Below are 27,254 nucleotides of genomic sequence, written 5' to 3' on the forward strand. Positions count from 1 at the left end.
TGTAGGAATGTACACAGAAACTTATTGCATAATAGCCAAAGAATGAATACAACCCAAATACCCTTCATCTGCTGAATGGGTAAACAAAATGAGTGAACAATGGAATATTATTTGGTAATACAAAGGAATGAAGTACTAATGAGTGATACAACATGAATGGACCTTGAACACATCATCTAAGGGAAAGGCCACATATTGTAAGATTCCACTTCATGAAATGTACAGGATAAGTAAAGCCATGTTAACAGAAAGTGGGAATAATGGTTGATAGGGCCTGGAGATGCAGAGAATAAGAGAATGAGTGGATATAGGGTACATGGCCTTTTTTTGAATGATGAAAGTTTGGTAATTAGATAGTGGTGATGGCTATACAACTAAGTGTGAATAAACTAATCCCCACCAAATTGTACACTTTAAAGGGGTGAGTTTTACAGCATATGAAGAATATCTCAATAAAGATTTTATTTTTATAAGAAAGAAGAAAAAATGTGACTCTTCCTATAGCTATCAAATAAATTAAGCTAGAATCTGTATATCTATTTCAACACACACACACACACACACGTACATACACACACAGAAAGAGAGAGACAGGGATTGGGAAAGAAAAGAAGTTTCTCTCATGGGGAATTCCACCAAATATCCAAAGAATTAGATTAACTCAAATTCTTCTAAGAAATTCTAACACAGGGAACACCTCTCAGCTCATTTTCTGAAGCTGGTAAAACTGACACTGAAATCAAACAAGGATAGTATAAGAAATGAACATTATAGATGAATATCACACATAAATATAGATGCAAAATATCAATCAAAGACATCAAAAATATCAAAAAAAACTGTAACAAACATGAAAGAATGCATCATAGCCAAACTGGATTTCTCCCAGGAATGACAAGCACAGTTTAACATTAGAATGTTTCTTTTTAGTACAACAAAAAGAATGAGAAAAACTAGATGATCATTTCAGTGATTGCCAATTTTTTCTCAATAAATTCAAATTCATTTTAGGATAAGGAAATAGCAGGCCCATGAACAAGGAGTAGAAGGGGACTTCTGAACACAAGGTTATATGCCAAAACTATAATATACATTTCACACTTAATGATGAAACATTAAAAGCATTCTCCTTAAAGTAAGAAATAGAAAAGGATGTTCAATATTGTTGCTTCTATTCAATAATGTACTGCAGGTCCTGTTAGCACAATATTAAAAGAAAACAAATAAAAATTATAAGAATTGGGAAAGAAGGACACCTGGGTGGCTCAGTGGGTTAAGCCTCTGCCTTCGGCTCAGGTCATGATCTCAGGGTCCTGGGATCAAGGCCCGCATTGGGCTCTCTGCTCAGCAGGGAGCCTGCTTCCCCCTCTCTCTGCCTGCCTCTCTGCTTACTTGTGATCTCCCTCTCTCTGTGAAATAAATAAATAAAATAAAATAAAAAGAATTGGGAAAGAAGAAATAGAACTACTTTTATTTGAAATTAATTCAGTAGAATAAAAATGCTAGCAGAATTTACAGATAAGTAAACAAAGCTATTCAACATTTACGATCAATTTTTGAAAATAAATCATGCCCTTATATATATAAAACCAGTTAGAGAATGTAATTTCTTTTTCTTTTCTTTTTTTTTTTTTTTTAAAGCTTTTATTTATTTGTCATAGAGAGAGAGAGAGCACAAAAGGGGCAGCAGGCAGAGAGAGAAGCAGGCTCCCTGTCAAGCAGGGAGACTGACATGGGGCTCAATCCCAGGACCTTGGAATCATGACCTGAGCCAAAGACAGATGCTTAACTGACTGAGCCACCCAGACACTCCTAGAGAATGTAATTTCATAAAATGTAACATTTACAGGAAAAATACACAGCACCTAGGAAAAATATTCACATTTTTTAAACTTTTCTACAGAAAGCTAAAAAATATTATTTGAGGAAATTAAAGACTATCTAAAAAATGGGCAAAGGTATTATATCCATGGAAAGAAGAACTTAACATTAAACCAAAAAGATGCTTCTTGTAAATAACAACACTGGCTATACTAACCTCAAACAACGTGACTTTAAGTCAAAACTTACAAGGGTCAAAGAAGGACATTATATAATTATAAAAGACTCAATTCACCAGAAGTATGTAACAATAACAAACATATATGCATTAAACATTAGTGGTTCTAAATATTTGAAGCAAACACTGATAGAATTGAAAGTAGAAACAGATAGTAACATAATAATAGTAGGAGATTTCAATATCTCACTTTTAATAATGGATAGAATAGCCAGGTAGAAGATCAATAAGCAAACAGAGGACTTAAATATCGTTAGAGACCAATTTGACCTAACATATACAGAATACTCCACTCAATAACAGAGGAATACATATTCTTCTCAAGTGAATGTGGACATTCTCTAGCACACATCATATATTACACCACAAGACAAGTCTTCATGAATTTTAAAAGATTAAAATCACACAAAGCATCTTTCCTGATTGCAATGAAAGTGTAAATCAAAGGCAGAAGGAAAACTAGAAAATCATAAATATGTGCAAATAAATAACACACTTAAACAACAAATGAGTCAAAGAATAGATCACAAGGGAAATTAGAAAATATCTTGAATCAAAAGAAGGCAAAACACAGCATACCAAAATGTACAGAGTGTAGTGAAAACAGTGGTAAGGGGAAATTTATAGTTATAAATGCTTTTATTAAAAAGGTATCAAATCGACAACATAAATCTACAGCTTAGGAAACTAGAAAAAGAAGAGCAAACTAAACCCAAAGCTAGCAAAAGGAAATAAAAAGATTAAAGTAGAAATGAACATATACAGAACTTAAAAAAAAAATCAATGAAACCAAGAGTTGGTTCTTCAAAAAGATCAACAACACTGACAAAACTTTAGCTAGACTAAGAATAAAGGACAGAAAATCAAATAACTAAATACAGAAATGAAAGAGGAAAATCACTATCAATTTTACAGAAATAAAAAGGGTTATAAGAGAATATAATGAAGGATAGCATGCCTACAAATTGGATAACTTAGATGAAACAAAGAAATTCCTAGAAACACAGAACCTACCAAGACTAAATTAGGAAGAAACAGAAAATCTGAACAGATCTAACAAGTAAAGAGACTGAATTAGTAATCAATAAATTCTTATCAAAAGAAAGCCGAGGACCACATGCCTTCACTGATGAATTCTACCAAACATTTAAGGAATTAACTAGTATTCTTCAAATTCCCAAAAAAAAATTGAAAAGAAAGGAACATTTCCTAACTCATTCCATTAGGTCATTACTACCCTGATCATAAAGCTGTACAAATAAACTATAAGAAGAGAAAATTAGACTAATATCTTTGATGAATACTGATGCAAAAACCCTGAAAGAAATACTAGCAAATAAGATTTGAAAGCAATTATACACCATGACCAAGTGGAAATGCAAGGATGGTTTAACATATGAAAAATCAATGTGATATACCATATTAACAGAATTAAAGGGGGAAACACATCTGACCATCTCAGCTGGTGCAGAAAAATGCAGAGCACTTGATAATATTCAACACACTTTCATGATGAAAATGAGTAACAAACTGGGGTGCCTTCATGACTCAGTACGTTGAGCATCTGACTCTTGGTCTCAGCTTGGGTCTTGATCCCAGGGTTGTGTGTTCAAGCCCCATCTTGGGCTCCATGCTGGGTGTGGAGCCTACTTAAAAAAAAAAAGTGTGTAACAAACTAGCAATAGAAGGAAACTACCTCAAAATAATATAGGCCATATATGACAAACCCAAAGATAACATCATACTCAATGGTGAAAGACTAAAAGCTTTTCCTCTCACATCAGGGACAAGACAAGAGTGCCTCCTTTTGCCACTACTATTCAGTACAGTACTAGGGAGTCCTAGCCAGAGCAATTAGGCAAGAAAAAGAAATAAAAGATACCTAAATCAGATAGGAAGAAATAAAATAATCTCTTAGCAAATAACATGATCTTAAAAGTAGAAAATCCTAAATATTTCACACACACACACACACACACAAACTGTAAGAATTATAAACAAATTCAGCAGTACCACAATATAAACCAACTTGCAAAAATCAGATGTGTTTCTACACATTAACAAGAAGCAATCTAAAAAGCAAATAGAAATGACTATAATAGCATTGAAAAGAATAAAGTACTTAGTAGTAAACTTAAAAAAGGAGATGAAAGATTTATAAACTTAAAACTATGAAACATTGCTTAAAAAAAATTAAAGACAAAATTGGAAACCCCATGCCATATATTTGGAGACTAATATTGTTAAGATGTTAGTATTACCCAAAATAATTGATAGAACCAGTGCAATCCCCCTCAAAATCCCAACAATGTTTTTTGTAAAAATAGAAAAATCCATCCTAAAATTCATGTGGAATCACAAAGAACCCTGAATAGCCAAAACAACCTTGAAAAAGAATAAGGGTGGAGGTCTCACACTTCCTGATTTTAAAACTTACTACAAAGCTCAGTAATCAAAATAATGTGGACTGACATAAAGTCATGTATAATATCAGTGCATTAGAATAGAAAGCCCAGAAATAAACTCTCACATATATAGTCAAATGATTTTTGACAGGTCCTAAGACCAATCCATGGAGAAAGGGTAGTCTCTTCAACAAAGGGTGTTGGGAAAACTGGGTATTTATATGCAAAAGAATGACATTGGGCTCTGTGCAAAAATTAAAAATTAACTCAAAAAATGGATCATTTACTATTTTGGGGATGTCAACAAAAGCACTGGTTACAGAGGCAAAATAGATGGACACCAAAATTAAAATAGATAAATTAGACATCAAAATGAAAATGAAATTTTGGCCATCAAAGGACATAACCAACAGAGTGAAAGGCAGCCCACACAATGGGAGAGAAGATTTGTAATCATATATCTGATAAAGGGTACAACTCAACAACAGAAAGCAAACAACCCAATTAAAAAATGGGTGAAGGACTTGAAAAGACATTTTCCCAAAGAAGATGTACAAAAGGCCAATGAGCACATGAAAAAATGTGCAGTACCATTAAACATGGGGGAAATGCAAACCACAATGGGATACCACCTTGTACCAATTAGGATGGTTACTGTCAAAAAACAGAGAAATGTTGGTGTCGATGTGAAGAAACTGTAATCCTTATGAACTCTTGGAGGAACATAAAATGGTGCAGCTGCTATGGAAAAAAATTAGGCAGTACCTCAAAAAAATTAAAAATGGAATTGCCATACGATCCAGTAATTCTACTTCTGGATAGACAATCAAAAAGAATTGAAAGCAGGGTCTTGAAGAGATATTTGTACACCCATGTTCATAGCATTATTCACAATGGCTAAAAGTAGAAGCAACAAAAGCGTCTATCAACAGATGAATAAATAAGTAAAATGTGATCTGTACATACAAAGTAACACTGTTCAACCTTAAAGAAAATCTGACACATAGATGAACCTTGAGAACATGCTGAGTGAAACAGCCATCACAAGAAGACAAATACCACATTATTCCACTTCTTTAAGGTGCCTAGAGGAATCAAATTCATACAGCCAGAAAGTAGAAAAGTGGTTGCCAGAGACTTGGGGGATGAAGGGGGAGGGATTCTAATGGGTCCAGAATTCAGTTTGGAATATGAAAAAAGCTCTGGAGAAAAATGGTGATAATGATTGCAAAACAATATGAATGTATTTAATGCCATTAAACTTAAAAACGGTTAAGACAGTAAATTTTATGTGACATGCATTTTACCACAATTTAAATAAATGAAGTAGAAAATTTTTTTTTACAAGAAATGCTAAAACTTGGAGAAACATGAAAGTAAAAGTAATATCTTGGCCCAATGATGCAGGTTTAGGGGGCATTTTATCATGATAAATAATTGAACACAATGCCAATTTCTTTACTCTACAAAGAGTAACTATATTCTAACTTAAGTATTTTTAATTGTCTATATGCATTTTTTTTATTCAATAGTTATTCTGATAAATATATCTATAGACCTTAATATAGTGGGAAAAAACTGAAAGATATTTACTCAAAAATAAAGTTTTGGGAGGCACTTTTTAAAATAAAATTTTTATTTAAAAAAATCTTTAAAGTAAAAATTTTGGAAAAAATCTTAAAAATATTCATTTTGAAAAATTGAGACTAGGGGCACCTGGGTGGCTCAGTGGGTTAAAGCCTCTGCCTTCGGCTCAGGTCATGATCCCAGGGTCCTGGGATTGAGCCCCACATCGGGCTCTCTGCTTGGTTGGGAGCCTGTTTCCCTTCTTCTCTCTCTGCCTGTCTCTCTGCCTACTTGTGATCTCTGTCTGTAAAAAAAATAAATAAAATCTTAAAAAAAAAAAAAAGAAAAATTGAGACTAAAATATGCATTTATTACCTTTGATCTCAGAGTCCTCTAAAGTCTCAGACACACACACAAATGTGTATTAAAATTATTTAGTTAAAATACCTGGTTTCAGTATTCAATAATTTCCATTATCATATTTTTTACTTATAACTTGATCCTTGTATTAGTAAAAATATCATCTGTCTCTGGGCTATCTGGCATGAGAAATGTTATCTAGCAATGTTGATACAAATGAAAATTTGTGAATTGCTGAATATAGCTCTATAGATGACATAGGTAGAAACACTGTCTGTAATGACTAAAATAGGATAAAAGATGATGTTAAAGCTCTCGGAGAATGTCACACATCTAGAAGACATATATCAATGCTTGAGGTTATTTTCAGATCACAGAAATATTACAATAATCATTCAGAAATCCGAGACTGGTCAACCTGTTAGCAGTCAATCGGGTAAAAGCCTTAAACAGATTAATAACTTTTGACTTCTAAATTTCAATAAAGTCATAAGCTATTTTTCCAAAGACATACAGCAATTAAAATTAAATTTAGACTGCAACGTGGAGGTCTTTTTTTTTCTGAAAAGGCAGTGAAGCTTGGTGAGATAGACTTTTAGGAGAACTGAGCCATGATTTCTACAGAATGTGCCTGGTGGAAAAATTTCTGATTTAAGCTACTCTTCTAAGAGAGGGGAAAGTATGTGGCAACGTTATTTTAGGAATTGCAATAGTTGAAGATCTGTCTTCGTCATGGAATGGCCATGTTTTTATCTTCAAAGGAATCTAAAGCCATGTCCTTCTGAGGTGGGATAAAGCGAGTAGCATTTTTTTTTTTTTTTTTTTACAAAGTGAAGAAAATCCAACATTACACAAAACAGGGGAAGTTACTCTTTGAGAGGGATGCAGGTGGAGAATGATCTGTATGGTGATTCCGAGAACAGGATGAAGGGAAACTTTCCTTGATTGGCCTCTTTCTTCAATATCGGTGGCAGTTTCGTTTTGTTGACAGGTGTAGGAAACAATACCTCGAAGGGAAGCTAAGGTTGATGTGCTAGGTTGACAGGTGTTTCCACCAACAGTGTGTAGATGGGCTGAAGGATTAGCTCTTATTCCCAAACTCATAAAATGTGTAGGGTTAAATTCAGGAGAACAAGAGCTTAGATATTTTTCAGCAACAGAAATACTTGAGTTTTTAGAAACTCTTTCAATTTCATCTGTATTAAAGATGCTTTGACCACTTGATTGAAGATCAAAAAAACTAGCATTCTCATAACAGGAAATTATACTGAGTTTAGGGGCAAAGAAAAAACTTTGTAATCTAAGGCTAAGATAGTCTGAGGAAGATTTTAAATCACGGGAGGTTCTTTTTTCTTGAGAATCAAAGTTAGCTCTACTGTGTTGATGGTCAGGGAAAATATTGCTTTTCTGAAGTTTAGCAAGTAAAGAATGTCTTCTTCCACAGATAGACGAGTGAGTAGAAGATAAATGTTTACTTCCTCTACGTGAATTGACATTAGATATTGCAGACAAACGAGTTCTTTTAGGATTAAGAGATCGAGGAGTTAAAGAAGAAGCTTCATGCCGCAGGGGGTCTGAAGTAACTTGATCTGCAGGACAATTTGGTCGCAAGTTCTGGTCCTGTTTGCTGCGGCTAGAGTGAGAAAAGTGTCAAATGAGGGGAAAAAAACAAAAACAAAAAACAAGGAGCAGAGGTGGAAACCTGCCAAGCCTTCTGAAGAGTGATATCTACTTTATCGATATGGAAACAATAGGGAATGAGAAAATTATGGCAGCTGAATTGAGGGTCACACAGATGTATCCCCCTCCCCCAAAATGACCTAGTCTAAAAGATTATCTCTACTTGCACAGTACCTGCCCAATCTGTTAAACCTTGGGAAGATCAGTTGAAAGAATCAGGGAAACAGGCAGAAAGACCAGGGGAAACATACCACAAGGCACGAGAACGAAAATATCCGCTGAAGGAAAGGAGAGGGTTTCCTCTTTTAAAAATAGTAAATCAGGGCGCCTGGGTGGCTCAGTGGGTTAAGCCGCTGCCTTCGGCTCAGGTCATGATCTCAGGGTCCTGGGATCGAGTCCCGCATCGGGCTCTCTGCTCAGCAGGGAGCCTGCTTCCTCCTCTCTCTCTCTGCCTGCCTCTTTGCCTATTTGTGATCTCTCTCTGTCAAATAAATAAATAAAATCTTAAAAAAAAAATAGTAAATCATACTATTTGTTTGAGATTCTTGAACTACCACATTTAAAGGAGGTAAGTAGAATAAATGTATGCCCCGTTGACTAGTACATTTTAAAATAGTAACCATGGAAGAAGCAGAACGTCTCTGGAGAGAATACTTTAGATAAAGCACCCAGAGCCCTCATATTCAGTTATTGTGGGAAACTAAAGGAAGCGTTAAAGCTGGGTTCATGAACATGTCAGTGTTCTTTAGCACATGAACGCATATGGAACAACGGGGGTTTTTCTTTTCTTTTTAAAGGCTTACCTTAAGTATTTTCCCATATTGAATTTAATCCAAAGGAAATCTCTCCCTTCCTTCCTAAGCCATCATCCTTAAGCCATAAAAATGCCCTGTGTAGGTGGAACAGGTCAGAAGACTGAACACTTAACCTGTGTGTGGAATTAACATGGCGATAACACAGAATGTGATGACAGCAGACTCTAGAATCTCATGACATCAGGTTCAGATAAAACTGTTCTGTGGCTTGCCTTTCTGAAAAGCTGCAATCCATGTGATGGGGGAATGCGTATTCTAACTTCATCATGTTCAAGGAGTCAGCCAATAACTCAAGAGATGAGAAAACAGGATAAGGCAGTAACGTATATAATGTCTGCACGATCTTTTGCTTGGGACTATCTCTCTCACAGCCGCCCTACACACCCCTGGCTTACTAATTCATTCTACTTTCACATGAACACTCTTCACCCCAGGTTTTTATCCCCTGCAGTAATACAGAAAATTACCATTACAGATTTTGGTCCAAAGATATATTGAAAAGGAAAAAAAAAACCCCAAAACCTGAATAGCCAACATCATTGCCCCTCGAGAATGAAATAAGCTTTCTCTATGTGGGCAGTAAAGCACACCATCTGATAGTGCAGGCCAGACTCAGAGATTAGAGATCTGCTGTGTTATTGTTTCTAACTCCTTGAAACAACTTATACCCATTTAAAGACAAGGATAACAGAGTCCTCAGAGAAGAAATACTGTCCTTTTCTTTTCCAAACCAACTTGGAGCCCCATCCGTGTAATAGGTATGTGTGTCAAGCCAGTGATGACAGAAAACAGTGCCTTGAATATAAACTTTTCAACGTCTCAATATTCTGAACACCGGGCTGCCATGTTCTGATTTTTCTTCCCCTTCTAACAATCTTCTTTGGTAAAACTTTTTTTTTTTAAATTTAATATTTTATTTATTCATTGGGGTGCCAGGGTGGCTCAGTGGGTTAAAGCCTCTGCCTTCGGCTCAGGTCATGATCCCAGGGTCCTGGGATGGGGCCCCACATCGGGCTCTCTGCTCAGCAGGGAGCCTGCTTCCTCCTCTCTCTGCCTGCCTCTCTGCCTACTTGTAATCTCTGTCAAATAAATAAATAAAATTAAAAAAAAAAAGATTTTATTTATTTGCCAGAGAGAGAGAGAGAGGTACACACAAGCAGGCAGAGGCAGCGAGAGAAGCAAGCTCCTGCAAGTGTCCATGTGGGACTCGATCCCAGGACCCTGGGATCCAGACCTGAGCCGAAGGCAGCAGCTTAACCAACTGAGCCACCCAGGCGTCCCGGTCATTGGTAAACCTTCAAACAAACTACTTTTCAAAGGCCCAGCACTCTCTCATTTTCATCATATAATTGTTGGTTTGGTGATCTGATTTGACCCTACACATAAGCTAATACACTCATCGGTTAATGTCTCACACACAGGTCTTGGGTCAGAAGAAGAGGACTTTAATACACACAGCAAATCCAGCAGTGAGATCATTGGCATATTTGTGCTGGTTCTCCCAGACCCCAGGTCCCCCACAAGGGCAACGCAGAGGGCCTGGAGACCCCTGCATTTGCTCTGACTCGTGTTACAAAGAAAGGAACGCTGAGCTTAGGGAACCCACTACACTGACCACAAGCAGTAAGCAAATCTGCTAACTGTGCTGTTGGTGCTGGAGGGGAAGATCACTTTATTTCTCAAGGTTTCTCCCCACAGTCCCGACACATGCCCTGGACAAAGAGTGGTCGGTCATGCAGACCTTATACCCTTCCCAAACACGAACTCAAAATGAAACATAGCCCTAAATATAAAATGCAAAACTATAAAACTCTGAGTAGACAACATAGGAGAAAGCCTAGATAAATTTGGGTCTGGCAATGACTATTTAGATAGAACACCAAAGGCATGTTCCTCCACTTCGGCCCACTCCTTGGTATTAGTTCCAAAAGGCTCAGCACTCTACCTCTTCGTTCTATCCCATGCAACACATTCTGCCTGAGCAATGCCATTCATTCCTACAGCATTCAGCATCATACTTGGTGGGATGGCCAGAACAGGAACGACCTTCCCTGAAGGAATGCTTCTCTCAGACCTTCAGCTGCTTCCTTTCACAGGCTACCGGCGGGTGAACGCTCATGCCGGCAGGGGCTTCCATCTTTTGCCCAGTCCTGTCTAGGAGGGTCTAGAAGGCAAGGGGACTTGGCCCTTACTGCTCTGTTCTTGGCCTTTGGGGCTCTAGTTAAAGTTAGAGCACAGTATCTCTCTTTAACATTCTGTTACCTTGTTTCAAAAAGATCTGTATTTGACTTGGAAGACTCTGTTTTGTTTTCTCATGTACCTGGGGAGCCTACGTGGTGCTGGGCACAGGGTGGACATTCCCAGAGAATCAATAAAGAGGACACCAACCTTCCTTTATTGTCCCATTTTTAAAAGAAATTCATAGATGAGAAGACCGAAGTATAAATAAACTACGATGAGATGCCCAATCTTAATAGTGTTTGGGGAAACGCAAGCTGAAATCATGATTAGTTACCACTTCATCTCCACCAAGTTGCCTAAAATTAAAAAGTCTAACTGTAAGAATTTGTATGGGAAAATAAGAATTCTCATATATTGGCACACTCTCAGGAATAGGTTAGTAATACAGCATAGCACTCTATTTGATCTACAACTCAGCAACCACTTCTAAAATATATACTTTGAAATTATTCCACCAGTGCCTAAGGAAATATGAAGGTATTCAATAAAGCATTGTTTGGAAGAACCAAAAACAAACATCCATCCACAGGGAAATAAGTGAAGGCATATTCATACAACGGGATGCAGCATAGCAACTGAAAAGAATGAAATAAATTTACATACATCAATCTGGAAAAATCTTAAAGAAACATTTGATGCAAAAGTGAGTTACAAAATGTTACATATATAATGCCACTTATGTACATCTTGAGAACCAAACACCATTTATTCATTGTTGAAGTAACCATGCACATGTAGGAGCAACATTCACTTTCAAAGGAAGAATCTGCACCAACTTTAAGACAATGGTTACCTCCAAGAGAAAGGACTACAAAGAGGATTTCATTTATGTGGCAATACTTTATTTTTAAAAATCCTAATCAAAAAACAACTTTTGTGTGTGCAAATGTGCTCTTCTACATTCTTTCAATATGAAAGAATACAGACGCACCACATCATGAATGTATGAAATTGTCTCTCTCTCAAGGCCTTGAGAAATTGAAGTCCAACAGTAAAACTGTCTTGGCAGAAGTAAATAATAGTAAGAATAATAAATGTAAATGAACAAAAGGCAAAGACTATATATTTTGGCTCACGAAATGAAAATTCAAAGATTTTTAAAAAGATTCATGTATCTGTTTACTCGAGAGAAAGCATGAGTAGTGAGCAGGGGGAAGGGCAGACGGAGAGGGAGAGACCGAATCCCAAGCAGCCTCTCACTGAGCATAAAGCCCAAGGCAGGGTTCGACCTCACAACCCACAGATCATGAGCTGAGCTGAAAGCATGAGTTGGACACTTAATTGACTGAGCCATGGGCACCCCGAAAATTTAGATAGTTTTTAAAACTAGTTTTTAAATCTCAAAAGCCTTTTCTGTCTGTGGTCTTGCTGGCATTCACCATCCTTTATTATTTGCAGAGTAATATCTCAGATACTACATACTGTGGCTTGTATTATGGCTTGGTGTTCTTTTGGGGGTAGATTTGTAGGGTTTTTCTTTTCAAATAATTGTGTGTCTGTTGATACCATCTGAAGCTATCATATGAACTTAACACTAAAAGGAAAATAGTTACATCAAGAAAAAGAGAAAGAAGGCCTGTAGGATTACTATACAACCATGATTTCCCGAACAGAAATGTTTCATTTTGAAACACATCTAATATTTACTTTTTTAATTTTTATTTTTTTAAAGATTTTTAAAAATTTATTTTAGAGAGAGAGACACAGCGAGAGAGGAAACACAAGCAGGGGAAATGGGAGAGGGAGAAGCAGGCTTCCTGCCAAGTGGGGAGCCTGATGTGGGGCTCAATCCCAGGACCCCGGGATCAAAGCCTGAGCCGAAAGCAGACGCTTAATAACTGAGTTACACAGGCACCCCTCCTTTCTTTCTTTTAAAAAAGATTTTATTTATTCATTTGAGAGAGAGAGAATGAACAAGCATAAGCCAGGGAGATGGGCGGAGGGAGAGGGAGAACCATGGGGCTCCATCCAAGGACCCCAGGATCATGACCTGAGCTGAAGGCAGATGCTTAACCAACTTAATAGAAACACATCTATTCTTTGTAAAGTTCACTTAAAAAAAAAAAAAGAAGAACTGTGAGTTTATTAGAGGTATTACTTTAAACTAAACTGGAACAAGATGGAACTTTTGAAAGAAAGGTTTCTAAAGCTTTACATAACATCGTGATTTAAAGAACTTTTTAAACCCATGGTTCGATATAACCTTTACAGATAAAAGTTGACAGAAAAAGGAGCAGTGAGAGGCTTGAAAAAGAAAATGAGCTAAAAAGTTTTCAGAAATAAGGAAGGACTTCTGTTTAAGCAGAAAACACTACTGTGAACTCGTGACCTTGAAAATATTTAAAACTATTTTTCTTTACTGTGACCCTAAATGGGCCCAAGAAAGCTCTGGTATCATCCTGCCCACAAACAGGGCGCATCTGCACACCCGGCTGCTGCTGTCTAGTACAATTTGTCCCTGAAAGGAACCAAAGCTGCCAAGGCAGTGGCTGACTCCAAGTCTTGGAGCAGGGACAAAAGCAAAATCAGTAGAAACATAATATTACCAAGAAGCACAGATGCTTTCCAAGATGTTCATGCTAGCGCTAAGAAGGAAAAGGAAGAAACTTGACAGGCCCTCTGATGGCCACATTATAAGAATTCGAGCCTCTGGGACGATCACCTCCACGGTGAAGTAGATGAAATCAGCTAAGTCCTACAAAGGCATAACTCCCTACGTCTATAATGATACTGTGTATGAAGACAGGCATGCAGAAGATACTGTGTGCAGAAAATGGTTTCTACTGATATACCCATTCAAATTTTTGATACCACCTAAGAATATAACTAGGTTTTTCTCTCTTCTTGTGTAGAAAGAACAGCGTCAGCAAATTGTGACTGGCACCCTTTTTACTAAAAGATGTCAAAAGCTCCAGGAACCTTTGGCAAAAGATAAACTTTACATATGGAACATGCAATTATCATTTGATGTTTAATTTTGCTGTCAAGGACACTGCTGTATCAAGGATACATCTCAACTTAAATATGTTAATGGGGCTATTTTCTTACCATGACCAGTCATTTCTGTCCCGTGGGAGGTTTATCAGGACAGGCAGTCTTAATTTTACAAAAATCCACTTTATAAAGACCTTGTTTTTAAAAAGTACATTATTTAAAAAGTTCGTCTCTACGTTTTTATTTAGAAAGGTATTAAATTTTTCTACATCTTATTCCTCTCTCAAAAAAAATCCATGTTCATTGTTTCTTGTTTTGTTTATTTTACTGAAGTACAGCTAGTAGGAAAAAGTTTCCCTCTACTTTATTAAGTATATAATCTATAATTATAGATTAGTCCAAGTCATTAGGGCTGCCTTGCCTCTACTCTAGTATTCTGTTGCTAACAAAGACCCCCAGGATGGAGCAAAAAGAAGGAATGTCTTACCTGACATCAATCTTAAAAGTTTTTATTAGCCATCTGCGGCTGTCATTCATAAATTTCACAAATCCTTCTTGAATTCACATAAACAATTTATGCCTACACTATTACTTGAAGTTAATTAAGTCCCACGATTACCTTGTTTTCATTTGTCTAAACTTATCTTTTTAAAAATTTAAATTAATTAGCCAACATTTGGTACATCTTTAGTTTCAGATGTAGGGACTCAATAATTCATCAGTTGCACATAACACCCAGGACTCATCAAACAATGTGCCCTCCTTAATGCCCATCACCCCGTTACCCCATCCCTCCTCCATCTGCCTCCCCTAGTTTGTTTCCTGTAGTTAAGAGTTTCTCATGGTTTATCGCCCTCTCTGATGATCCCCCCTTCAGCTTTCCCTCCCTTCCTCTAAGATCCTCTGAGCCTTTACTTATATTCCACATATGAGTGAAACCATATAACTGTCTTTTTCTGATCATCCCAAACTTAACCTTAAACTTAGGAGAGGCTGCCTCTCTTCCTAGAATCTTAGAAGTTCTTGAACAAGCCTGTGCTCAATCTAACCTAAGTCTTTCTCCATGAAAGGTTACCCAGCCTTTTGGCCTCCGCTCCTTCACTAGGACTCCTCCCAGTCGATCCTCTCTGGCCAGGCCTTCGTTCCACCATGTCCTTTCGAAGATGTGCTTGCCCCATCAGTGTCCAAGGCTGTGTTGGGATCTTTGTCCTCACTAGAGTACAAAACTGCTGTTCTTTATACCCTTAATAATTAACAGCGCCTTTTCAGAGTTACAGTTCTGGAATATTTAGAACTATTGTCAATTGCTTTCAATCACTCCACTGCCAATTTTAAAATCAGTTTACAACTTCTTGTTGTTCAGGAACACAAATGTTTAAAACCTTCCTGTTCTCTAGATCAACCATTTGTGGCTCTTCCCTATCTGATTTTTCATAGAGTTCATATATAAAAAAAATGCTAAGTAATTCCAGTCCTAGCATGATGTCAGAGACCTGATCAACTGTTTACATTTCTTTACCTATAAAATCACACTTTTACTCTGACCCACTGTTTCCTCTCTTCTCTCTCCTCCCTTCTCCCAATTCCATGGTGATGTAGCAGAACACTCATTCATTCATGAAATAGTTATCAGCATCTACTCTGTGCTAGGTACAAAAACAAGATGTTAAGAATATAACAAAATAGGGGCGCCTGGGTGGCTCAGTTGGTTAAGCATCTGCCTCCGGCTCGAGTCATGATCCCAGGGTTCTGGGCTCATGCCCCGCAGGAGGCTCCCTGCTCAGACGGGAGTCTGCTTGCTGCTCCTCCTCCTTGTGCCCTCTACCTCTCCTTGTCAAATAAATAAAATCTTTTTTTAAATAAAGAACATAATAAAATAATCATAGTGTCCCTGCCCTAAACAACCTCTAGTGATTCTTTATTTACTTGCCTATTTTACTCCTCAAAAATATTAGCTGGGGACAGTTTTTTGTTTTTAATCATAAATCATTTGTTTTTATTCTAGAAGAGTGTTTTTTATGTTCTTGGTTTTAGAATTCAAAGGTTTACCACTGTGGATGGTGAGGATGAAACTGAATTACCTGTACCTTCTCAAATCATTTTAGGTCGGCACTAGTCCCCTGGTTATTTAAATTAATTACAATTAAATGGGATTAAGAATTCAGTTTCTCAGTTGCACTAACTACAATGCAGGTGCTTGATGGCTAAAACGGTTAATCACTACCATACTGGCAGCATAGACTGAGAACATTTCCATCATCACAGAAAGTTCTAGCTGAGAGCACTCCTTGGACAGTTCTTACATAAGGGGTCACACATGGCCACATATAAAAACAGGTTTCACATTCTGGCAAACAATTAATGACTTTTTCATTACTCATGATGGCACTTGGTGCTAGTAAGTCACTTATATTCTTTCTGTCAGTACAGTCTAAATTATCTTAAATACAGACCACTATTGAATATAGTTTTAATTATGATGTAAGCCAAATAATCGTTTCTTTTTTAATCTTATTACTAGCAGAATATATAACTGGAAATGCATAATGAAAATACCTAAATATAATAGCAATAATGAAATAAATAATAAATTCCACATGGGAAACATCATGGAGAAACTTACCCTCCTTCACTTTCTGCTTCCTCTGAACTATTACTTGTTCCAGAACTTTGAACTGTGGCAAGCCTTCTTTTTCTAGCTCTGTGCTGAGGACTTATCTTATGAACAGTTATCCGCCCTCCAAGTTCACCTTGTATATATTCCTCCAGCTTTGGAATGGTTTCTTTAAGAACTCTGATTTCCTCTTTGAGTTCTTCCATATTTATCAGTAATTCATTTAACTTCTCCAATATCTGAAGCTGCCTTCTTTGAAAGATTGCTGCTGTTCCTTGGCCATTATACATTTCATCTTGAAAAGTCATGGAATCAAACTTATTACCCAGAGAAAGAAATTTAGGTAAATTCAGTGTTGTCCTTGATTTACGAACTTTGTGGTACCACAAAAGAAGCAAGCTGATTCCAGTAGTTCCCACCATGATGCCAACTATCAGTTCTTTGTTTGTGGAATGAGGCATTTCTTGGGTTTTATTTCTAAAATTGAAAGCATAAATGTAAATAAATGTTGTTTCTGTCTTTGCCCAAGACAAAAATATTAAAGCTTTCTCAATCAACAAAAGTCAAGTCCCCGTCATAGACACACAGACATACACACAGACACACACATGAAAAATCATAAACTAAAATACACTGTAAGTATAATATATTTATTTCTAAAATGTATGTGGCCCAATAGAAATATTTACTTTAAAGATATCACTGAAGTCCCATGTAAAATTTCAATTTTAATTCAGAATTTGTATTCTACATGCCTGATGTATTCTACATGACTGATCTGAAATGTATTCTTTATCATATATTTTGAAAGAATATGAGAGTGGTAAAAGCATCATTATTCATTTCTAGAAAAAAAAAGCTGTTTAAGAATTCAAATTGTGCTTAACTCTTTTTGAAACTTTTATCTGTATAAAATTGGTATGCTGATTTCTGAGTCTTATCCAATCTTTAAGGAAGTTCAAGGAGCTTTTCTTAGCACCCAGTTCACATGTATACTTAGAGCAATAAGCCTTTTCAAAGCCCAGGGATTTGGAATATAAAATATATCAGAGAGCCCTGGCAAGTTTGTAAGCCACCTCATCTCTGTTTTATTCAGCATGCAGAGCAAAAACACTACCACATGAAGGCTTCATCACCTTTCTTCTTTTGATCCAGACTGCCTCTGCTCCTTACATTTCTATTTCTGAGGCCTTAATGTTTTTATTTTCTTTCGAATTTTCCTCTTTTTTAAAGTAGCAAAAATGTCCTTTCTTTGACTCTTCTCTCCATCTGAACTTTCACTGTTTTACATCCAAGGCTCGAGTGTTTACCTGCCTAATTCCACACAAACTCAGCTACTTTGACTAAATGCACCATAATTTTTTCTTGGTATATCCCATCTTCCTAGTTTTATTGCTTATTTCTGTTCTTAAAATCAGAAGGCCATTAATGAAAAACAAAAATATAATTAATAATATATTATTAAACAAACATATCTAATATTAAATATATATATAATTAAACATATAAAATATAATAAAAATATAATATTTATAATAGTATAATGTTCCTTTCCTCCCAAGACTTTAAAATGGCAATAAGTATATTAGTACTATAATAAACTTCTGTGTTCAGAATAAAATATAGTGAGGCTTCTTTACAGACTTTGAAGTTCTCAAAATTATTTTCCCATCCATAGCCACTACTTTGTATACACCTTTATTAAATTTTGTTAGCAATTTGAAAGAAATGTTAAAAATAATGGTAAACTGTCTGTTACAGGAATTTAAATTCACAAAGTTTTTGGTTTATTTTTCTTGACACTTTCTCAAGGAGCAAATTAATAGAACACTGCCACCTATGATCCCCAAGAAAAAGGAAACACATGAGATAAGTCCTGTGATCTCCCTGGGTTTTTAATTTGAGGCATTTCTGGACTATGGCACAGGAACAGGAAAACCAAACAAAGCCTGGTAGTCTACTGAGTTGAACAGAGAACAGAGTTCAGAGAATCTGAAGGACCTAGAATTTGTGTGGCACAGTAGCGAAGATGAAGAAAGTATATAGAGAAAGAGCTCTAGAAATATGCATAGGAGTCTCCTTATATCTTTAACTGAATACCAGTCTGAATTTGCATAGAGTCAAATCCCATCAGCCCAGGCAAATGAACAAAGTCCAGGAAGTTATAAACCTAATTATTCCTAAAGATTACACAAAGTGTTTATCAAATATCTGAGGCTTTCAGTAGAGATCTCAGAAGGCTAATACCTTGGAAATTAACCCTAGAATTAAGATCTATTTAGATTTGTTCTCAAATAGATTAAAAATGAGCCTCCAAAGGATCAAACTAATTCACAAATAATTTAACTGCCTTCAAGAGAAAGTCCAAAACTCTTTAAAGAAACTGAAAAAGTTCAGAATACAATGACATAGAATCACAATGTTGATCATCCAATCGAAAATAACTAGATACACAAAGAAGCAGGAAAAGAATGGAGATGATGTAATTAGCAGACAGGATGTTAAAATAATGATTACAAATATGTTCACTATTTAATATAAATATTAAAAATATGTTACAGGGGCACCAGGGTGGCTCAGTTGGTTAAGCATCTGCCAACGGCTCAGGTCATGATCCCAGAGTCCTGGGATCGAGCCCCACATCAGGCTCCTTGCTCACTAGGGAGCCTGCTTTTCCCTCTCCCACTCCCCCTGCTTATGCACCCTCTCTCTCTTTGTCAAATAAATCTTTAAAAAAATATATGTTACAGAAAAACATAAACATGATGAGGAGAGAAATAGAAGGTGTTAAGCAAAACCAAATAGAACTTCTGGAGATGAAAAATAAAATATCTGAAATAAAATTTTATTGATTGAGATTAACGGAAGAAAAAACACTGAGGAGAAAAAAGTCGGCAAACCTGAAGACAAAGTAACAGGCAAAAAAAACAATGAAGTGACATCTTTAAAGTACTGGAAGAAACTCTCAACTTACATTCTATACCCAGTGAAATATTTTTTAAAAGTGAGGGTAAAACAAAGACTCTTTAAAGTGTTTGTTTTTTTTCCTAAGATTTTATTTGTCAGAGAGAGAGAGAGAATGAGCACAAACAGGAGGACTGGCAGGGAGATGGGGAAGCAGGCTCCCTGTTGAGCAAGAAGCCAGAGGTAGGACTTGATCCCAGGACTCTGGAATCATGACCTGACCCCAAAGCAGATGCTTAACAGACTGAGCCACGCAGGCATCCCAAACAAAGACTTTTTTAGACAAAGGAAAGTTGAGAGAATTCATTGCCATCAGACACGCACTAAAAGAAATGCTAACAGAGGTTCTTCAGGCAGAAGGAAAATGATAACAGATAGAAACCTGAATCTACAAGTACGAGGGTAAATATGAAAGTCATTTTTCCCACTTTAAGATTTCTTTATAAAATATTTGCTTATCAAAGCAAAAATGATATTAACCAATTATAGGGTTTATAACATATGTAGAAGTAAAAAAAAAAAAAAATGAGGACAACAATAGCCCAAAGTATGGGAGGGGACAAGTAGAATATACTGTTGTAAGGGTCTTGGATTATAACACAGTGTCATTATAGTAAGTTAAACATGTACTGTTGTAAATCCAAGGGTTAAAAACTAAACAAACAACAGGGGCATCTGGGTGGCTCAGTGGGTTAAGCATCTGCCTTTGGCTCAGGTCATGGTCCCAGGGTCCTGGGATCGAGCCCTGCATCGGGAAGCCTGCTCCTCAGCGGGAAGCCTGCTTCCTCCTCTCTCTCTCTTTCTCTCTCTGCCTGCCTCTCCTCAGGATCTCTGCCTGTCAAATAAATAAATAAATAAATAAAATCTTAAAAAAAACACAAAAAAACAAAACAACTAAACAAACAACAGCAACAGTTTAAAAAAACTCCTTAAAGGTGTAAATAATAAGCCAAGAGTGGAGATAAAGGGTGAAAAAAAGAACGGGCAAAGAGAAAGCAAGTAAGGAGAAAAGAAATGATGTCATGACTGTATTGGAAAATGGTGCCAAAAAGATGGGATAAATAAAAGCATTTCTATCTGGGCATGGACAAGATCCAATTCTTTAAGAAAAGGAATATAAAATGATGAAGTAAAAGATCTGGGAATCACTGAAGCACGAAACTTGAGAAGGCAGAGGGATGGATGGTCTGCAGGGCACAGGCACAGACCTTGACCTTTGATGGAAACACAAACCGTTCATTCACAGGAAGGAAAGAAAAGGCAGATTATGTGCAGATTCAGGAAGGTGGGTAGATGGGACAGTGGGAGCTTATGAAAGTTCTCTGTGGTTGCTTCATTGTTCTAAGTGAACTAGGAAACCAAATAAACAGCTGAGAGTGAGGACAGGGAAAGGCGCACTGGAAAGATGTGAATTCTGAATTCAGTTGTGTACCTGAAATGTGTCTTTCTAGGGTCTATAGCTCATGATCACATATACTTAGATAAAGCATTGTTATACTCTAAATGAGCAACTAAATGTGGTGCTTCAAATGGTCCCCCATTGGAGCGTGAATGGGATTATTTCCAAGAAATCTGCCTAAGAGAAAGTGTTTTCAGATTCCTGAAGTAATAGACTAGATGATATGCACTGAATGCAGGGAGGATCCTAGCTAGATGCTCCATTTCATCACAGGTCTCGGTGTAAAAGAGAAGGACTAAGGATTTTAAAATAATAACTTTTCAGAAATTACTATATCCAAGAGAATTAAGACTCCCTTCTTCTAAAGCCAAAGATTCTAGGAGAAAGGCTGAGTGCTTAATCTGGCCTACCTGACCTCAGGGAAGTTTTCCTGGTATTAATTTATTTTTCAACAAGCATTTTTACCTAATTGTTAGGATGGAATTGTAAGTCTAGCCTTTCGTCCTCTCCTATCCTATCCAGGAGACACGTCAGCAGTAGATTGGGATCAATTCAGCTAAAGTTGTGGGTAATTATTATTAGCTGTACAGTTATTTACATACACACACACACACAGACGCACACAAAATACATCACCAAACTAAATTATTTTGAAAGATTATTGCAAAAAAGGCAACAGATAATAATAAAAGTCACTACATGCCCATGACTTCCATTTGCATTATGTCTACTAACCACACATCAAACTCCATCTTCTTGGCTTTTTGTCAATAAAAAGATTAATGCAGAATGTTCCTATGCTGATCCGGAGGTCTATTAAAAGAAATCTTCCTACTCTGATTGCTTTCTTGGCTCATGGGCCTTCCTTGAACTTTACATGAGAAAAACGTAGCCTAGTTTGAAATTATTTTCATTTAATCAAGTAAATAAATGGGAGTTAGGAAGGCGATCTGATCCCTGAGACTGTCCCAGGTTCAAATAAGTGGCCAGGGGCATGAATTTTCGTTTGACCTTTTCTTTAGGAATTGCACCAATTCCAAATTATATCTTGGAGGCAGGTCCTGTTATTATCTCTATTTTGCAGAAAGCAAACTGAGGCATACTGCCTGCTGTTAAGTCATTTACCCAGGGGCCGTGGGACTAGGACAGGAAAACCATTACCCTGATAAGTCCTGGACGAATGGCTGCCTGAGGAAGATTCAGAGAGCATCCATAAGGATATGAAGGAGGGTGCTGCCTGGGCAGAGATGTTCGCAGCTGAAACAGGATTGCAGAACTATAAAAATCAACAGGGGGAAAAACTAGAATCAATCAGTGGAGCAGGTATTGCTTTTAAATAACCACAGTTAGAGACTAATAGTGCAAGCTATGTTTGAGTCTTTTTACCAGTATAAAATAAACCTGGTTCTAAGCCACCAATCTGAAAAATGCCACTCATTAAAAAATAGTAACTAGCAAGGGCACCTGGGTGGTGCAGTTGCTTAAGTGCCAGACTCTTGGTTTCTGTTGAGATCATGAGCTCAGGGTCCCGAGATCGAGCCCTTCCTCCGACTCACCTTTAAGTCTTAAGACTCTCCCTCTCCTTGTTCCTGTCCCTTGCACTCATTCTCTCTCTCTAAAAATAAATAAATCATAAAAAAAAACTAGCAAAGTAATAAATCAGAACACTTGCTTACCTGCAGTATAATTTCAAAGGCTGTATTACATTATTTGTGTAACTTCTATATGTCTATCAATTAGTGTATTTACACTATCCTTTAGTATAAAAACACAGTAATTAAAAAATGTATTGACTAGATAATCAAATGCTAAGTATTAGTCCCCTTACAAGTCTTGATTTGTAAGATGCCAGTAATAATAGAAAATGACACATTATTTTCATACAAAATATTGTCATCTAAAGCTAATGGGTAATACATAATTATTTGCAGATGAGAACCAAGAATCCTACTGAAGTAATAAATCACCAAAATGTTAAGGCTAAAGAAATTTTTACATTAATTTTTAGAAATGGAAATTGGGCTTTATCAAATTACAATGTTTTCAGCCATATCTACCATATATTAAGTTAATTCATCAGTAGAATCTTAGGGGGAATTACATAAAATATGTAACTCTGGTACTTGGAGGGACGTATGAAAAATTTTGCAAGAAGGGGAAAGGAATACCCTGGGTTACACTCAGGCCTGAGGTTGGATTCCCATAGGATTGTCTCTGAGACCTTGAACTGGCAATCACAGCGACCTGGCTAACCTAGTATTTCTAAGTGAATTCTAATACTCCTTTTTCATCAGGTTCTCATTAGTTTTCCTATTTAATAATTTTTTTTAAACTCAGGGCTCGCTGATGTTTGGCTTCTTTGCAGATATTTGGGGCACTGAAAATTTGGCCTTTCTTTTGTGTCAAGTAGAGAATCGGAGTCTGAGCAAAACACAACAAAAAATGTTTGCCGGAGACTGAGCGGCGACCCGGCGTCTCCGGCTGAAACCCCTTCGGCTTGCAGGGACCCACCGGGGCGCGCAGCACACCGCCAGCTTCCCACGCACCCACGACGGGCGGCCTGCGTGAAACAGCAGCGAGTTCCAGGACTGCAGCTTCCAGACGCCGGCTCGACGCGGCTGCTCCGGAAGGGGAGAGCCACCGCCCGCCGGGGCTGCCCCCGGGAGGACGCGGCGCAGCGCCGGCCGGCGGAAGGATGCCCCGCGGGGCGTCGGCGGCAGGGACCCCCGCGGGACCCGGAAGTGCCACAGCGGCCGCCGGAAGTGACGCCTCAAGCCCTCCGCTCCGCGGTCGCGTCCGGCCTCCGCCAGGCGAGCCACCCATTACCCACCTCCACACGCACCTGAGTTCGCCGCTCGGGCTTCTTCGCGGTGGGAGAACGGGGACCCGGGACCTGCGGCCGGGCGGACGGGAGCGGAGCGGCGGCCGGGCGGACAGCAGCCGGCAGCCCGCGGGTCCCCCCGTCCGGCCCCGCGGCCCGCCGCGTCCTGACCCAGATAGCGGAGGCGCCGGGGGAGGAGCCCGCGGCCGCTCGCTCTACGGCTCCCGCCTCTTCCCGCGGGGGGTTCGACTTACCCGGGCGGGCTGCCAGCACACCTTTTCCAGAAGGAGAATGCGCTCCTCCGGCGCCTCGGCCCGCACCGCATATTGTTGCCGGGATGCCGCCTCCCCTCCAAGCCTGTCTCCCTCGGGTCTCCGGCCCTGGCTCTGGGCCAGCCGCGACAGGCCCAGCGCGTCTGTCCCATCACTGCCGCTCCCCAAAGCCGCCTGCACCTGGCTCCCGCGCCCAAACTCAGCCTCCCCCCAGTATACCCTTCTTTGTTACCCCTCCTAGGCATAACCTTGAAGTTCCATCTTCATTACAGGGTAGGGCAGACGTCAGATTTAGGCTTGCAGAGAACTTAGTCTTGATTACTAAATTCCCCACCAATGCACTGAATGGAATTAAAAACAGGTCACTCCTATTTGTTAAGGGAAAAAAAAAAAAATCTTGCTCTATGAAAAATGGAAAGGCTTGTTTTATCATCTATACAATGCTGTTTACTGATGGGGGTTCTCTAGGATCCTGGAGACTCTAAGGTGTTTTTTGAGTTTTAAGCAAGCTGCATTAAAGAATAAGCAAGCCTAGCCATAACCACAGTCATTTTATTGAAACCAAGTTATATTTTGGAAGGCAGTAGGCTAACACTTCAAAGATTTGAAACTAGCTAAAATAGCACTCCATTCCAAAAACCCTTTTCTCATTTTATGGTTTGCAAGGATATCACAATACAATACTAATATTTGTTTTGTTTTCCAGAATACAATATATTGTAAACCTGTTATGCAAAGTGATAATAGGGTTTTGTTTGTTTGTTTGTTTTTTTAAATAAGATTTGGGTACAAAAGAAACTGTACTGTCTCTTCTATAATACTTAAAAGAAGCTTAAAGCACCATGCAATTTAAGCTTTTCCAGAAGCAGCCCACTGAGTTGTTCACTGCTATGTCCTCAGTACACAGCACAAAGGAGATCCTCAATAAAAACATGGAGTGTGAGTGGAGAACAAGGCCTTACCAACTCTCTGCTCCAAGAGGAAGATGGCAGCTGGTACTGACTTGTTCTTCAAGTAGGGTCAAGTCGCTAGACTCTGGTTTGCCTACTTAACACCTGCTCCTCTGTCTGCCACCAGTATCTTTGATTCTGTTCCTTGCTTAGTAAAAATTATCTTGAGAGGTAGAAACTGAGATAGTGGTAGCCATTGATCTTTGGTTAAGTTAAAACTAAACAGCATAGAGAAGAGATACCCTTGCCAGGAACTGTTGTAGGGATAGCCTAAAAAAGAAGGAATGACTCCCCTACCCTTCCTCAAGTATAGCATCAAAGGAACTACTAAAGGGGGGTTTGGGAAACAACAGGGGTTTCAAAGTTTCTGTTGGCCATGGGCAAATACTTGTGTTCCCCCAAAGTTCATGTATTTAAACCCTAATCCCCAGAGTGATGTAATTTGGAGGTGTGGCCTTTGGCCCATAACTTGGTTATGAGGTTGGAACCCTGTGAATAGGATTACTGCTCTTATTAGAAGACTGAGAGGCCAGAGATCTCTTTTTCTCCCATGTGAGGATACAGTGAGAAGCCTGCTGTCTGCAACCTGGAAAACGACTCTTCCCAAAAGCCAACAACACTGGCACTGTGATCTTGGATTCCAGCCTCTGGGGCTGTGAGAAATAAGTGTCACTTAAGCCACTCAGCCTATGGAAATTGGTTCTAGCAGCTAGAACTGATTGAGACACTTTTCTCCATCAAAACTAGCACAGTGCTACAATGATCTGACCCTTCCCAGTTTGTCCTCACCTGCTTCTCCAGCTTTTCCCTACCAGACATCATTCTATACTTCAGCTATAGCCAAACTGCCTTACCATCTTTCCCTAAGCCACAGATTTTCCAGTCTCTGTGTGCTCTTCAGGCTGCTCTCTGCGCCTAGAATACCCTCCCATTCACTGCTGGTCAAAAACCAATTCATCCAGTTAATCTGCTTTTCTTGGGAAGCTCCTCTATACATTTTTCTCCTCCCCAAAAGATGTGCCCATTCATGCACCCATCAAAACTTTTGGGGAAGGATAAAGACTCAAACAATCACAAAATCCTTCCCCGCTGCCTTGCAGACACCTCTCTCTCGTACCCGGTTTTGTTACTGCGTGGCCAGTGACTGTTGGGTCCTTGAGATTGGGCTCTTCAAGGCAAGGATGTATCTATCTTGGTGTCCCCAGTTCACATACTCAGGGGCACAGTGCACATACTCAGTGTCAAATATTTTGAAAAAGAATATTTGTAAGTAGTATGTATGGTCAAGAGAAAAGCATTAAGACATTTGAAGCCCTTCCTGCCGTAGAGCGCACGTTATGGGTTTATCAGGGTTTTTTATTTTGTTTTGTTTTATTTCTTGGGTTTTATCTAAGTGGTTTTATTTCCAGGAAGCAATTGAATGACCAAGTTGGTTTTAGCCCTATAACAGTTATCAATATACTCTATGGTTAATTATTCATATACTTCCTTGTGCAATTATTTCCAGATCTTTTTATCACCTATCAACTTAAGGAACAGACCATTAAGAGCAAAGAAACTGTTTAGTTAGGAGGCAATCAAGGGTTTTGCCTCCATTTCCTTGAGAAGTTATACTCTTATTCTAGAAATTTGATCTGGATTTTACTTAAAGACTCAGGAACCTATGATGGTCAGATAATGCCATTTACATTCCAATCCATTATATTTTTGCTCTTGGAATATTCTAATTTACAACCTGAATTTCTGTGAATTGCAGGTTGAGCAGTAAATATAAGTACCCCCCTCCCCCAGGCCATGCCCCCAACCCCTACCTCAAAACAGCAACATCTACCTTCTTCTCCAGGCTGGGGTCAAGGAAGTGTTTTGTTGCTAAATAACTGAAGACATTATTCTAAAATTAAGGACACACTAACCAAGAAGAGAAAGAGCAGCCCAAGGCTGACTGCACAAAGAGCTGCCTGGAGGAGCCAGCCAGCGCCACTGAAGCTCCAGGTTTCCCAGATCAGACCTGGGGGCCAGAAGAGAGCCAACAGCAACAACAGCCACAACAAAAATACTGACTGCGTCTTACACTCCATTCTTGCTTCCTTCTTCGGATGAATTGTCTTATTCCATCGTCCCAGCCATCTGGTGGGAGAAGTAACGTTATAGGTGAGGAAGCAGGGGCTTGCAGA

At 38.4% G+C, this 27,254-nt stretch overlaps 1 protein-coding gene across 9 annotated transcripts in view; it reads right to left on the reverse strand.

Annotated features, from left to right (window-relative positions):
• Positions 1–24,219, reverse strand: part of RMDN2 (regulator of microtubule dynamics 2) — a 71,786-nt gene extending 47,567 nt beyond the window's left edge. For 2 of the 9 annotated variants that reach the window (XM_059188567.1, XM_059188574.1), the window contains exons 1-3: positions 23,549–23,775; positions 22,199–22,313; positions 16,684–17,151 (exon numbers count right to left, since the gene is read on the reverse strand). In XM_059188567.1, coding sequence (XP_059044550.1) covers positions 16,684–17,135 — 452 coding nt within the window. In that variant the 5' untranslated portion in view covers positions 17,136–17,151; positions 22,199–22,313; positions 23,549–23,775. Of the gene's footprint in view, positions 1–8,873; positions 9,012–16,683; positions 17,152–22,198; positions 22,314–23,548; positions 23,776–23,867; positions 24,019–24,112 lie in introns of those variants that run through there. The other 7 variants (XM_059188571.1, XM_059188569.1, XM_059188570.1 and 4 more) reach the window with 7 other exon arrangements.
• Between the last annotated feature and the right edge of the window lie 3,035 nt (positions 24,220–27,254).

The sequence above is a fragment of the Mustela lutreola genome, chromosome 9 (genome assembly GCF_030435805.1).
Source record: "Mustela lutreola isolate mMusLut2 chromosome 9, mMusLut2.pri, whole genome shotgun sequence".
Classification (NCBI taxonomy): Eukaryota; Metazoa; Chordata; class Mammalia; order Carnivora; family Mustelidae; genus Mustela; species Mustela lutreola.